At 41.8% G+C, this 14,819-nt stretch overlaps 1 protein-coding gene across 5 annotated transcripts in view; it reads left to right on the top strand.

Annotated features, from left to right (window-relative positions):
* dnah9 (dynein, axonemal, heavy chain 9) overlaps nt 1-14,819 on the top strand; it is a 120,214-nt gene that overhangs the window by 76,396 nt on the left and 28,999 nt on the right. For 3 of the 5 annotated variants that reach the window (XM_046376223.1, XM_046376225.1, XM_046376224.1), the window contains 10 exons: nt 122-316; nt 1,436-1,555; nt 2,366-2,554; nt 2,737-2,972; nt 3,069-3,191; nt 5,570-5,774; nt 10,908-11,072; nt 12,645-12,785; nt 14,297-14,467; nt 14,630-14,752. In XM_046376223.1, coding sequence (XP_046232179.1) covers nt 122-316; nt 1,436-1,555; nt 2,366-2,554; nt 2,737-2,972; nt 3,069-3,191; nt 5,570-5,774; nt 10,908-11,072; nt 12,645-12,785; nt 14,297-14,467; nt 14,630-14,752 — 1,668 coding nt within the window. Of the gene's footprint in view, nt 1-121; nt 317-1,435; nt 1,556-2,365; nt 2,555-2,736; nt 2,973-3,068; nt 3,192-5,569; nt 5,775-10,624; nt 10,751-10,907; nt 11,073-12,644; nt 12,786-14,296; nt 14,468-14,629; nt 14,753-14,819 lie in introns of those variants that run through there. The other 2 variants (XM_046376226.1, XM_046376227.1) reach the window with 2 other exon arrangements.

The raw sequence follows: 14,819 nt of genomic DNA, 5'->3' as shown, positions 1-14,819 counted from the left end.
TCTCAGAAAGCAGGGTTATGGTCTTCATTCAATTTTTCAGAGCCCTCATGGCATGTTTCAAAATTCTTCCATTTATTTTGCATTTGTGCAATTGTTTATCCTTCTTTTCCATTCCCTCCAGGATCCAGAGTTTCAGCCTGATCTGGTGGCCTCCAAGTCGAACGCGGCAGCCGGCCTGTGCTCCTGGGTTTTAAACATTGTCAAGTTCTACGAGGTTTACTGTGAGGTGGAGCCCAAACGTCAGGCTCTGAACAAGGCCAACGCAGAGCTGGCTGCTGCACAGGAGAAGCTCTCCGCCATCAAGAGCAAGATCAACGTAAGCCATGGCATTGGAACGTCAAAGCAGGAAAAGATGTTTGCCATATGCTGAGTATCTATTTCAAAAGAAGGCATTTCCAATATCTGCAATCCAGAGGATTTATTCTCTGAAACTGTATTACAGTTTTATTAAAGAAAGGACTGACTATTCGTTCAAGTCCTGTTTTTGTTTCCCAGTCTTTTCTTTAACACAGAATCTGACTGACACAAACACTAAAGAGCTTCTTAAAACTTTATTTGTGGGCTGACTTTTGTGTTAAACAGAATGTGAGCTGAGAAATGACTTGTGAAATCTCAGCACCAAGCTATAAAAGATTTCTGAGACATCAGTGTGGATCAGCTCCTCTGTCACTCTAGCAGACGATATGCAGCATAATAAGAATTTAATGCTACAGAAATAAAATAAAAACAGCAACCAGAGGCTATAAGATAAAGCAAAACTTCAGGATATGAATTATTTTATCAAGGCTTGAGTGACAGTTGACACATGAGCCCCACCAGCTTTTCATCAATACAAAGCTGGTGTAAGTGCTATTAAAAGCTTTTACTGTTCATTAATCTAAAACCAAGTCCATCAACCTAAAATCCCTATTGATAAAAGCAGCTGTAAATAATTGTTTCTCAGTGGCGTTTGACATTCAGCACATCAGAGTGGCAGAGAGCCCCAGCAGAGCGCGGCGCTCGGGACGCTGCTGCGGCGGCGGCTGCTGCTTACATCAAACCCTGCAGAGTGCAGAGTGACGACTCTTAATAAGATCCAGCATGACTTCTCCCTGTCATTTTTGCAGCCCTTAGTAACATCGCATGAGTGGAGAGCGGGTTCGGAGCCAGGGGGAATTAGCAATCCTCAAACTAATCTACTGAACCTGTGTGCCTCTCCACCGATTAATCCTGTTTGTCCTTGTGCTAATTGCTTCCATATGCCAAATAAATCCATAGTGGAGGGAATGATGAGTTTTACCCAACTTCTCACACAAGTTTCTTTCATAGAGAGACTTTAAGCTATCCTTGTTCTTTGTCTTTGAAGATTCTTTATGACCATGCTGCCTTTTAACAAGTGCCAATTTTTCTCTATTTCTGTATGTGTGTGTGTGTGTGTGTGTGTGTGGCCTATCAGCACCTTAATGAGAACCTGGCTAAGCTGACAGCCAAGTTTGAGAAAGCCACTGCAGACAAGCTCAAGTGCCAGCAGGAAGCTGAATCAACGGCGCGCACCATTTCTCTAGCCAACCGTCTGGTGAGGAGGGCAACGTGGGGTCACGCAGAGCACCAGCTAGCCACAGACCACCAGCACACAGTCACAAACACACTCTGTCCCACTTGCTTCTTTGCTCAGATACATCCAGATGTATACATGCATCCCCATCCCCACCCAAAAACAATTTTTATCTCAGCAAGTTAATGTGGCTGTCTCATTCCAGGTGCACAATTCATATGTTTACACACAATCACATACACAAATCCCACCATCATCTGCTGCTGTGTAAATCTCCTGCTGACAGCAGCACAACAGAAAGATGAGTGTTGACAGTGTTAGTATGATAATCTAAATTATTCAGAGGACGTTTTGAAAAGGCCTGACAGGAGCAACAAAAGGACGAGAGGTTGTGCTCATCTGCGAGTCAATCACAAATATAGATGCAAATGTGCTCAACTTGCTCGAGTGTACAGTGTGTTTCTGTGATGTGTGCTGAGAAGTCACAGTCTGTATTGCAGTGCGAGGCTTCTCAACTTTTGAAGAGATAAGATATTAAGGTGAACTTTATTGATCCCTGGAGGGAAATTGGATCATTGCTGCAGTAAAGAGTGGAAATGTTGGTACACGGGTAGTGAGGTGATAAAAGATATGAAAACCTAATAAAAAAGGACTTGAAGATAGCAAGGCATTGTTTTTCAGGAGATTTCCTCATGTTCGAGGGGCTGCTTGTTGATGACGGCAGCTGTAGATTAATTTAGATATAATTTTTCAGGGTACCCATTGGGCGTGTGGTGGAGTAATGTAAATGTCAGTAAAATGACGTGCTCTCGCTCTGTCCCTGTGTCACAGGTGGGAGGTCTGGCGTCTGAGAACGTTCGGTGGGCAGAGGCTGTAGAAAACTTCAAGAAACAGGAGAGGACCCTCTGTGGGGATGTCCTCCTCATCACTGCCTTCATCTCCTACCTGGGATACTTCACTAAACACTACAGGCTCCAGCTTATGGACAACACCTGGAGGCCTTATCTCAGTCAGCTGAAGGTGGGTGGCCTTTCTTGTGCATTAATGGCTGATAAATGTAGAGGATATATTGAGGATGCTCCTCCTCCATGTAACTACATGCCAAAGACCTCAAGAACTATGAGTTATCCTGAACCATTTTCAGTTCGATATGATGCAAACTCATGTGTACTCAATCAATATCATCTGTATATTGATATCAGGTTCCCATCCCGGTGACCTCTGACCTGGACCCTCTAACCATGCTGACAGATGATGCAGATATTGCAGCGTGGCAGAACGAGGGCCTGCCTGCTGACAGAATGTCCACTGAGAACGCCACCATTCTCACTTCCTGCCAGCGCTGGCCCCTGATGGTGGACCCCCAGCTGCAAGGCATCAAATGGATCAAAAACAAATACGGCGAAGACCTACGTGTCATTCGCATCGGGCAGAGAGGGTAAGAGGCTTTATGGTGAAAGGTACACATTTTTTCATCCATTATGTTTTTTGGAAGAGGTTTTGACAGAGGAATTCTGCTGCTTTGCCCTGAAAGGTACCTGGATGCCATAGAGAGAGCGCTGGCAGCAGGTGATGTGGTTCTTATAGAGAACTTGGAAGAAACGTTGGATCCAGTTCTTGGACCGCTACTGGGCAGAGAAACCATTAAGAAGGGCAGGTAAAGAATACTTCAGCCTTTTGAAAACTACTTAATATTGTCAAACAGGGCTGGGTACTCAGTCTGCTGACAGAATAATCTCACTTAAAGTTTCACTGAGGAGCTATTCCCAGACTTTTCATTTGTCACGTCATCAGCAGATTGAGTTTGCCCATTTGCCATTTGTTGATGTTAAATTAAAATTTGAGTGCCACTTCAAGTTCACTCTTGACCTTGCAAACGGCTCAACAGCTAAACTTTCCAACAGAGCAGCTAAGCTGATATTGTTGCGATGCTGTTTCCAATGTCAAGAGTCAAAGTCAAAGTGGAGTTTTCGGTTCAGCCTGTGTGACCTAGTTTTGAAAACTGTAAGCTTTCTAAATTCAGCATTGATCAGCTTGCTCAGTTTGTAATTGTGTACTTTAATAAGACTTTTACCAATACTCACTGTCTTCTGAATGTATTATCAAGTTTATTACGTCAGCAGAAAAAAAAAAAATCCAACGTGAAGAGGAGAATGAACAGGCTTGTCTGTTGTAATCGTAGCTTACCACATGCTGTGATGCACAGTAGAGAAACAGGACACAGGTGCATTGCTCAGAGACAAGCGGGTTAGACAAAAGTCTAGTCATGGCAACAGGCAAAAAATGCAAGCAAAAGTCATAACAGAGCAGGCAGATCAAAACAGACAAATGTATTCAGGCTGAAGAAAAGGCTAGACAGCTAAGCAGGAAACACAATAGATGATCTGGCAGAGAATGAGTGGGCTGGTACACTGCAGGGCTGATGGGGAAGGGAAAGTGGGAACAGGTGTGCAGGTGGAGAGTGGGGGGGTTCAACTGATTGGCTATGGTGTGATTTTTATTTCAAAATTAGCGTGTATACCCAGGTTTTGCAAGTGTGCCCATCATTCAGCACTACACGTTGAATAAATGTGCTGGAAAACAACAGCAGAAAGCAGCATGGAGGCCAGTGATAATGATATGGTGGTTACTTTTTTTTTTTTAACATCTTTTACATCAGTTTCTCTTTCAGTCTCAATGAATCTCAGTCTCAGTGACTGATTGGTGTTTAAGCACTGCTTGAGCAGAGACAGGTGGAGAACCATTCACACACCGCCTGGGACTTCAGTGCACTTGAGCTGGAGCTGATATATACTCATGAGTACTGCAGTCATTTGACCCGGAATGAATGCCAACAGTACCCTTTGCCACGGCAGACAAAAGCCAGGTGTTAGTTGTTGCTCTTTTGTCGTTTTGTTTCTTAATTGTTGGACCTCCTTTAGCAAAAATGTCATCTGGTCACTTTGTCGTTCACCTTTGACAAAGTGACGTATGGATGCACTTTGCTCTAGATTAGAAATGATCGATGCTGCTTGATGTTTATGGAAATCGTAATCGATTTAAATGTATTATGAGTTAGCAGTGCAGAAGTCATTAGTACACCAAAGTACAATACTGAGGACTTTCCATTTGTAAATAACAAAACATAATCAACAAACAACAAAAATGTGCATTTTCTCATCATTAAAGTTCAGTTTGAACTTATGAAAAGATTAAAACTGACACAAAATATTAAAAGCTACTTTGATTGAAAATATTATTTGTAGTGTCAACCTTCCAATGCACTGGTTGAAGCCCAGATATAACAACTGTAAAGTCTGTTTCAAACAGGTCCCAGACCAGTAGCCCTTTGCAGTCCCCACTGTAATACATACCTGCTGTACTTATCAAAGAAAGCTAAAACCCCAAGCTATAAAGAAGTCAATAAATACAGTAAAAACACCCTTGGAGTAATGACTGGAAAAAATAAAATAAAAATTTAAGAAAAGAGTATGACGTACAAGGTGATAATAAATAAATTAAAGAGATGATTTTTCTGAGCAAATTCTAATTGTCTCCGCTTTTAGAGATGTTTGCTAAAAGCCTTAGTGCCCAGCAGTTTCAGGAAATGACTGAACCATTTTCAAAATGGTAAAATATTTGTGATCTGTCTTTCCATATTTGTGTCTTTGGGAGTAATCAAAGTGCTTGAGTCGCAGACCCAACAGTAGGGAAGTTAGAAAATATTGAGAGACGGATTAATGCATTGTTGGTTTTCGTTCTTTTATGTGGTTTGTTGTCAGTGTGAAACCGAGCTACATCACCCCAGCTTTATACTTAAAGTGACGTTCTTAGAGAGCTACTGAGCAGACAGCTGTACTGGAATCAGTTGTTCTGAATTCAGGAAACCTTCTGACTTTTTTAAAGAGGCAAATAACTCTAGCATGGATGGATAAATTCTAGAATTGCTGTTAATGATGAATCCCCTAAGCTGATATCTAATTTGGTAACATGTTGCCATTTTTATTTGCATTTAGCCAGTGTAAGTGATCAGAAGATCCTCGTTAACCCAAACAGGTACATAAAGATTGGAGACAAGGAGTGTGAGTACAACCCCAGTTTCCGGCTCATCCTGCACACCAAGATCGCCAGCCCTCATTACCAGCCGGAGCTGCAGGCCCAGTGCACCTTGATAAATTTCACAGTGACCAGAGACGGTCTGGAGGACCAGCTGCTGGCCGCCGTGGTCAGCATGGAGAGACCTGACCTGGAACAGCTGAAGGTGAGGAAGTATCAGAGGCTGCAGACAGAGACACAACCCGATGCAGCTATTTAACAACGAAGAGCAATTTTTGACACATATGTTTTCACCTGATATGTCTCAGGAATGTAAAAGTGAACCTGAGCAGACATGAAAGCAGAATCTGTCACGCTCTTCAGGTGCTATCAGAGAACAAACAACTGTTTTGCACTCATTGCACTGTTCCGAGTTCCTCTCCTAACATCTCCTCTGTGCAGGTGTAATTAAAAGGAACAGTCAGAGGAGTCAGGGGCCTCAAGAAGCCGGGCATAGCGCTCTCGCTTGTCATTATCCATCTTAAACACTTCAAGAAAGCATCGTCTGTCTTTAAACATCACAAGAGGCTGCAGGTCCGGGCTCTTTGATTCCAAAACAATCAGCTGGCGCCTTTGATTAACTGCAAACTAAGTGGATGTATGATAATTATGGGGCTTTGGGTCCCTCACTTAGGGAGACTGGGATGCTGCACAACTGTGTGTGCGTGCACATGGCGCCTGTGTGTTCACATGGTATGCGGAACATGAAGCAATCTGAAAATTCGATTAGCATTTTAAATGAACATTGAATAGTTTTTCTCAATTAAATCTATTTTCACATGAGTTTTGAATCTGTATGAATATTACTTTGAACAATTATGCAGAACTTGACAATTTTATTATTATTTTTTTTTTTACAGTTTTCTAAATTTCAATGAATTTTAAACCTGAGGGAACACTGTAAAGCTGTTTTACTGTGTTCGAACCTCGGCGACTTCTCATAGCTTCATGTATGGAATGCTGCTGGATGTCAGACGAGCAGCCTTCTTCCAAAAGACATTCACTCATCTGGCGTTGTAACGACGTTGGAGCGGAGCGTTATCTAACATTTTGAAACAAAGTCCTCCTCCGTACTGTAGATGTACAGCAGGGTTGAGTTCTAACCTGTGATTCACGTCGTTTTCACGCTCGTCAAACCATTTAGCGGGTATAATGCATGGGAGCACATGCATTTGTTCTCCATTCATTTATTCATGACATTCCTTTAATTTATGAACCATCTGCATGCGTAAAGGAGCTTTTGCTACCAGACTGCAGCTCCATTTAAACTAAAGGAATAGTCTTTTTTGTATGATTAAGTAGGTTCTTTATGTACTGTACAGACAAAAACTCCACTATATGCTCATATATCAAAAGTGACAGAAGCATAAATATGTTTATTTAGCAACTTTAGCAACAGCCTGAAAGCACAACAATAGTCAGTGTTGTTTAGTTTTTTTTTTTGTTCTATTTTCGTTTCTACCAATGCCTAAGAAGAACATCTGTCTCTTGAGTAGGTAAACTGCTAGTCGCTAACTTTCTGTCTGCTGTTTGGTGCTGAGTGAATAACGTACTGTTGGTTTCGAGCGAGACTCGATCGAAACAGTGAAGCTGTGGGCTTCAAAACCAGAACAGATGATCTGAAAGTTGGTCAGTAATGCTCAGTTGGGGGATGAATCTTTATGAATACATCACTATGAGACAAGGCATTCACATTGGACATTATTATTTTATTCATCGGGTTATTTTTTTTATTTTATTTTTGTGCGTTTTTTTGCTTGCCCTGATTACTGATGCAGACTAACAATACTCCAGCTGTTAAACAGAAGCTTCTAAATGACTTGACTATGATTCAATATTCACCGAACAAATAGCTTTAAATAGAACATCCAAAAGCTGTTACGAACTGTTAGGTTTGAAATATCAGCACCCAAAATGATGATAGACAATAGAAAAAAGATAAAGAATTTTTATTTGATTGTCATGGATTGTTACTGTGTCGCATAAATCACATGTAAAGCCAATAATCCAATAATCCTAAATCAAAAAAAATCAAATTACCTTTTGAAGCACTAACAATTTACCATTGTGTCACAGTCACCCTGAGTACTGTTCCAAAGACACTCCTTCATTTATCATCAAGCTCCAGGAATTGTGTAATTTTGTCTTGATGCTATCCTCAAGGGAGTTTCATCTTTTTCTTATCACTTTGGCAGACTCATTTATGTTCTCACATCCACATCCTCCTCTCCTCTCAAAATCAAAGGAGAGGCGGCTACGAGAGGCTTTAAGTTGTATTTTCCTTTTTAATGTAAATGACGAGTCTTTGTTGTGCGGACCTCGGACCCTTGACTTTGAGGAAGGGAGAGCTGTTGTTTCACTCTATTGATAAGCGATGTGGCTTTAAGCTGTCATCGCTAGTCAGAATTAATGGCCGATTCTGTACACGGTGTACCATACAGCAGGTTCCTGGCAAGCCGACTTTTGAGGAGTAATGAGCAGCAGATAGTTACATATCCACAGTATGGTCCACACTGTGAATGTAAATGTTCGTAATTAAGTGAAAATTCTCTTGATCAAAGCCGCAGCGCTTAATGATGCCTTGCTCTCATCTCGTCGACAGTCTGCTCTTTTCATGTCAGATGTTGGCTACTGGATTGGCCAGTGGGGCTACTGCACCACGGCAATTAGACAACACATTGACACACTTCCACTGTTCCTTAAATACTAGTCTTGTTAGTTGAAGGGGAAAGGAAAATCACTCAGTCCCTCTTCATTCAGGATATGTCTGACCGACGGCGGTGCCTTCAGGAGGACGGGGAGGAAGATGATGGGGATCTCTGTTTATGGGTCGGGCAGATTTAGTCGAACGCAAGCCGATTTGTACGTTGAAGGTTTTCTGGAGGTTTGTGTTGGGCCTCTTTAGGCAGTGTTTTAAACAGACCTGTAGGCTTTCATCCATGAACAAATCAGCATTTTTAATGAACAGGGGAAAAAAGAGAGGCAAAATGCCGGAGTTATTTATGTCCCCTCAGCAAAATCCAATGGAGAAGAAGTGAAATGTGATTTAATGAAGCTTGTTTAATTAGCGTTTCACTGAGATTGGAGGGAGGGAGGGTGAAAAAACAAGATCTGGAACTCACTTATCATTTTAATTAACACTGAAAGTTGAGGGTGGGTGTTTTTTTTTGGGGGGGGGGGGGACACTGTGTACACTCCCAGCACCTTCCTATCAAAACACGGCCTGTAGAATGCAGTACTGAATGGCTTTTTGTTGTCAGTAAACAACCCCGAACTGATAACAATCATCAGACTGATAACAAAGTGCAAATTGGCTGTACCTGTTTATATCCTCTGAATGACTTGGTGCCATTATACCTTTAATGAGGTGAGCGTTGCCACTGAGCCGTAAGATGACTAGCAGGTGAAAGAGCTCTCATTTAACCGAGTCAAAGGCGGGCTAAGGAGCTTAAAATGTCAAGATGCCTTTTTGGAGAGAGAGCACACGGGGATCAGTCCATAACCTTTTACCGCAGTAACTACCCACCGGTCCTCCCTCTGCGCATACGAGCATGTGTACATCCTTGTGTGTGTGTTTGCTCAGGCACAGTTCCTACCCACACCATCAGCGTTAATGAGAACTAAAATGCTTCCAAATTTACCTTAACGGGGCACCTCCATGGCGCTCAGTAATCATTTGCCTAAAAAAATGATAGATGTAATATCTCATTTTAATCCCAATTAGGATGTTCTGCTGACTGGTTAATTGTTTGGGTTTTTTTTTTCCCCCAAGCAAGGGTAATTACAAGCACATTGTGCCAGCGGAAAGCTAGTTGTTAAAACTGACTCATTATTAGATCCAATTGGGAATGTTTTAGTGTGGATAGCTTTTCCCCGCAAGAGGCAGAGCATAGAAGGTCACAGTTGACTCATACAGGCAAATGTCCCCTTTTAGCTGTCCACCACTCAAACCCATTTTGTATTTTTTCCTCTCTCCTTGAAGCTCACGTATGTCAGTGTCTTATTTTAAAATGCCACGAATCTCGTCTTTTTTTTTTTTTCTTTCTTTCTTTGTCCTGTGCAGTTTTGGCAGAGGAGAACTTCTCAACTGCAGAGTGGGTAATAAAACTCAGAGCATGTAAGATTTAACAAGGCAGAGGCTCAATTAGTTTGAACAATGGTGTAAAATACCTCTCATCACTGCAATAGGAGATACTGTCATAAAGAGAGCAATTAAGCAGTGTGATCTCTTAAACTATCTGCTCCTCTGGCGCGATCTGAGCTAAGTATGTCTTTTGTCATGGGAACATTATGCCACAGGGAGGAGGAACAGCTCCGCCCCCGCTCCCCTTCACCCCTCCGCACCCCATCCCCCGCAGCGTCCCAGCTCCCCTGGTGATCACACGGGGGGGTAGAAAACAGCACTGCCAGAAACTTATTCCCTCCGTCTGTCAGGGATCACGCTGCTCCAAAACCCTCAGTTGTTATCAGTCACCAGCAACACTGGAGTAGGCAAATCGTACAACAGCCCACCATCCCATAATTACAACAATTCAAAGGTCACAGAGGCTTCTATTAAAGGAAACTTCAATAAAGCAAAGTCATTATTGAGCAGAAACAAGGAGCTACAACAAACTATAATGAAGGACAAAGCAGGATGAAGCAATAAAGAGAGGTAACCGTGCCCTGCCGGCTTTGTTCTCTCGACGCCGCTCAAACGCCAGGCTTTGAAAAAGTGAAAGCTCTCAGACACTTTTGTTTTTTCAGCCAGAACAAAGACGGGAAAATACTGTTTGAGTTCAGGCTTTATTAGAGGACGGGGTGCACTAATCCATATGGCAAGGTGTGAATAAAACCCATTATCGCTGAGCTGTGCGGATGTGTGTATATTCTCCATGATGCCTGTTTTGGTTCATAATTGAATACATAATGTCTCGTAACAGATGATTCATAGAAGATGTGAGTCTGTGTATCTGTGCGGTTCACCATCAAAGCTTCTTTCCCTCTTCTTTGAATCGACGGTCTCATCACATCGAGGGTTAGGTCGCTCGGCAGAGGTTTGACGTTGGCAACCAGACGGAAGCTGGTTAATCCAGCCCAGGGCGCTCCCTTCATGTGTCCGGATAGCCGATGCAGAGCATATTGATTAGCTGTGCCTTTGAGGTGTCCTTCAGTATTCATGTCCTCATATTGACCCACACCTTGAACATCTCCCACCACCTCAGATTAGGCCAGAAAAGAACCTGACAATGAGCACACGGTGTATCTGAAAAGTCAGGACTGTCAATAGATGTTTTTCTTGTGTTTCTGTGTTTGTTAGTCTGACCTGACGAAACAGCAAAATGGTTTCAAGATCACTCTGAAGACGCTGGAGGACAACCTGCTGTCCCGTTTGTCAGCAGCTTCAGGAAACTTCCTGGGTGATACAGAACTGGTGGAAAACCTGGAGACAACCAAACGCACCGCCGCCGAGATCGAAGAAAAGGTTATCTTTACAACTGTTTTTATTTCACTTTCCTAGCCCTGTTAGCACAACTATTGAGTACATACAGGGTATCAATAAAATACTTACCTACAGGTAACTACAGGACAAGTTAAAAATACTTTAGGGCATAAGGGCCTTTTGTGCTTCAGAGGAATTTAGAAATAAATTACATTGTAAACATTTTTAAATTACTGAGCATCTGTATGAGTTGAATGAGTACTCTGATTATGTGGTACAGATACTCTTACTCTTGATGAGTAACATCTGAACAAAATGTGTCAATATAACTCAACTAGCTACTCAGCTACTCGGGTAATTTTGTTCTCTAAATAGTTCTTTTAATCTTGTGAGCAAAAATATTAAATAGTTTTCTAATAAATAATAAACATAGCACCTGCTGATTAACCCATATCAATTTCAGGCCTAAATAAACAACTTCTGGTTATCCCTGCCCGGTTCGTATTTAAACCCTGCCCATTATGAGTTCAGGTACGGATAATTTATCCAGTTAAACAGATCTTCCCTTGTATCTGAATGACAACGATGATACACCAGTGCTGTGTTGTTAGTTGGTAACAAGAAATGAACATTTTGACAAATGAATCCAGTCCCTTGGCCTTTTTACTACTGAAATTACAGTGAAATATCAGTTACAGGGTATAATAAAGCAATCCATTTTTCATTCTCATTAGAGTGTAGTTATAGGGTATGTGGACGTGACATTAGTGCTTACTACCAAGTAAATACTGAGAATGTAATGTGGCATTATTATAATAATATAATTACTCGGTACAGTCTATCACCACAATACTATTAAACAGAAAACAAAATCTTTAAATCTCACTGTTAAAATAGATGTCTAGAAACTCTACTGCTCTTAATCACTAAAAATGACCTCAGCAGCAGCAGCATTCACAGCAGAGATTTGCCAGCCTGGGTCCATTAGCATGATGCCCCCTTGCAACAACATAAATACTATCTTCATATCCACAAGGCAAGAGGCCATTCAGACGTTCCCTGACGTCTACCATATACCAAGTCATGATACTCTGGATGACAAAGTTGTGAAGTTCTTAATTCTTCAATCCAAATGTACACAACAGTTGCAGTTATTTGCAACTGTAATCTAAAGCTTTTCCATATTCATTGGTGTCCCTTTTTGGTCAGCAGATCAGATCATGTCACCTTAGAAGAGAATTACTGATCTTTCTACCACTTCAGAGCACTTCTTAAAAAGTACGGTATGATGATGTGAGAGTGTGTGTTCTGTCAGCGAGGAGATGAGCGCCACTTTTGCAGATGTTCATTCTTAAGCATAATTGTGCAGGCATTTACTAGCAAGGGGGGGAAAAAAAAGGCACATAATTGTTGTGTTCCACACAGCGTGAGAGCATTTTGGCTGGAACCGTGAAATTGGAATAGCTCTGCTCTTCACTGAAGGGTGTTTTATTGGATGGTGCACAATTTCATCATTAGCTGATTGATGATGAATCCTGAGTGTATGCATATCTGTGCCCATGTATGCTTGTGTTTGTGACTGTGATTGCATTTGTGTTTGCATCTTTACTGTAGGTAAAAGAAGCCAAGGTGACAGAGGCTAAAATCAATGAGGCTCGGGAGCACTACAGACCAGCAGCAGCACGGGCTTCCTTATTGTACTTCATAATGAACGACCTCAATAAAATCCACCCCATGTACCAGTTCTCTCTCAAGGTAGCCTGTCTATTGACACGCCATGTTTCCTCCCCGCCTCACAGGCCCTCAGCGAGACCCCTCTTTACACTCATTCCTCTGTTCCTCCCTTCTTTCTTCCATTTGCTCACTGTGTTTTATGCTCTTTGCCCTGCTTTTATTGTGTTTGTGGCTCCCTAATGTGGTTATGTAGAGCGTAATGTCTTTCATATTGTCAGCCAGAGAGCGCTGAGAGGAGGCAGCCAGAGATATGGTTTGCAATCACTCCTGACTCCGCAGGTAGCTGCCCTGGCCCGAGTTATTTCCAAACATAATCAAATGAAAACACATTCAGAGTACATACAGATACCTTTGACCTTATGAATAAAATGAAAGACATTATAATATGTGTTCCTCACACAAGGTTAGAGCAAAGTGTGACTCTGCTAAACTGACACAACTGACACCACAGAGCACAGAACACGCAAGATAAATAACAATTACACAACAAGTAGTTCAATCTAAGCAATTTGATTGGCTAACTAGACATTTAGAACGTGAACAAATCAGCATGACAGCACATTGTGCTCATCACTAAAAATATTCCTCTGACATTTGGTGCAATCTGTGAAAAAAAAATCAGAAGAGGGGTGTTGATGAAAACAAATCACAAACCACATTGCCCTGCAAAGACTCTCCTCTCCTGTTATAATGATTCTTGTAGCTGTTGAAGTCACATTTATATAATAAATTTGATATTTAATAAAACAGTGTCTGAACTAGAATTTAACCACCTTATATGTAAAAGCTCTCCAACATATTTATATAAAGTGATTCACCAGGTTGAATGAGCTACTCTTATTTTTTGTTTCAACAGCTTTAATCTTTTTTATAGCTTTAATATATATGTGATGTATGCTAGCCTGCCATGTTAACACAGGTGCATGTCTCCCTTTGTGTGCATTAAGCTGAAGAGTTTTGTGATGGCAGTGAAAATGTTGTTTCTGGAAGGGAAAACACCATCAAATATGAACTGAAGCAGAGTATTTTATTAGGTAAAGATAGGTTGTGAATTTTGGGAATGATTGCTTTTATATGTTCTCAATTAGTATTGACTTTTGGACGTGACAACGCAAGGGAGTTATTGGAAATGTTTGAGCGCGGAAACCGCTTGGCCTAGACGCTCTGGAATCTTTCATCAGCTGTGGCAGTGAGAAGTTAATGGACTTCACATGTAATCATAAAAAGGCTCCATAATTTCCTAAAAACAACTCGTCACTGCAGGTCGAACAAGAAGAAATGGATTGTTTTGCATTGATAGGGACCATTTTCAGTGGTAGATTCTGATTTGATTTACATCTTTAGAATAAACCGGCAGTGCCAGCTGATCCACAAATCAACACAACCCAGTTATTTATTCATTTCATTGAGTTATATTTTGCTGACTCTAAGTGATTCTATTGTCAACACTATAGCTGTTTGGTACTTGTAACACTTCAATGTCAGAAACAGAGACGGTGTTGAGTGTCGTACCTGCTCCTGTGCATCCTCAGGCGTTCAGTGTGGTCTTCCAGAAAGCAGTTCTGAAGGCTGAGCCGGACGAGGCTCTGAAGCAGCGGGTGTCCAACCTAATTGACAGCATCACCTCCTCAGTTTTCCAGTACACCACCAGAGGCCTGTTTGAGTGTGACAAGCTCACGTACATCGCTCAACTCGCCTTCCAGGTAGGAGTGGAGGCTGGTTTCATCTTCTGCATGGTTTGTTTTCGAGAACAAGCTTGCCACTGAGACCAGACGCCCTGTTTGGATCTAATCAAGTGGAAAGGAAGTGTGATGTGTGCTGAAAATACAACATTTTGAAGTCCTTCCTGTTTGTTGCATCCCCAGATTCTGATGATGAATAAAGAAATAAACCCTGCTGAGCTGGACTTCCTTCTGAGATATCCTGTCCAACCAGGTGTAACATCACCAGTGGATTTCCTATCCAACCACTCGTGGGGAGGGATCAAGGTACAGAGAGACTGAGATGACTGTATTCCTGCCACTGCTGAAATGTAATGATAGTGGAGAGGAGCTG

Source organism: Scatophagus argus, chromosome 21, assembly GCF_020382885.2.
Source record: "Scatophagus argus isolate fScaArg1 chromosome 21, fScaArg1.pri, whole genome shotgun sequence".
NCBI lineage: Eukaryota > Metazoa > Chordata > Actinopteri > Scatophagidae > Scatophagus > Scatophagus argus.
This window is presented reverse-complemented; position numbering and strand designations above follow the sequence as displayed.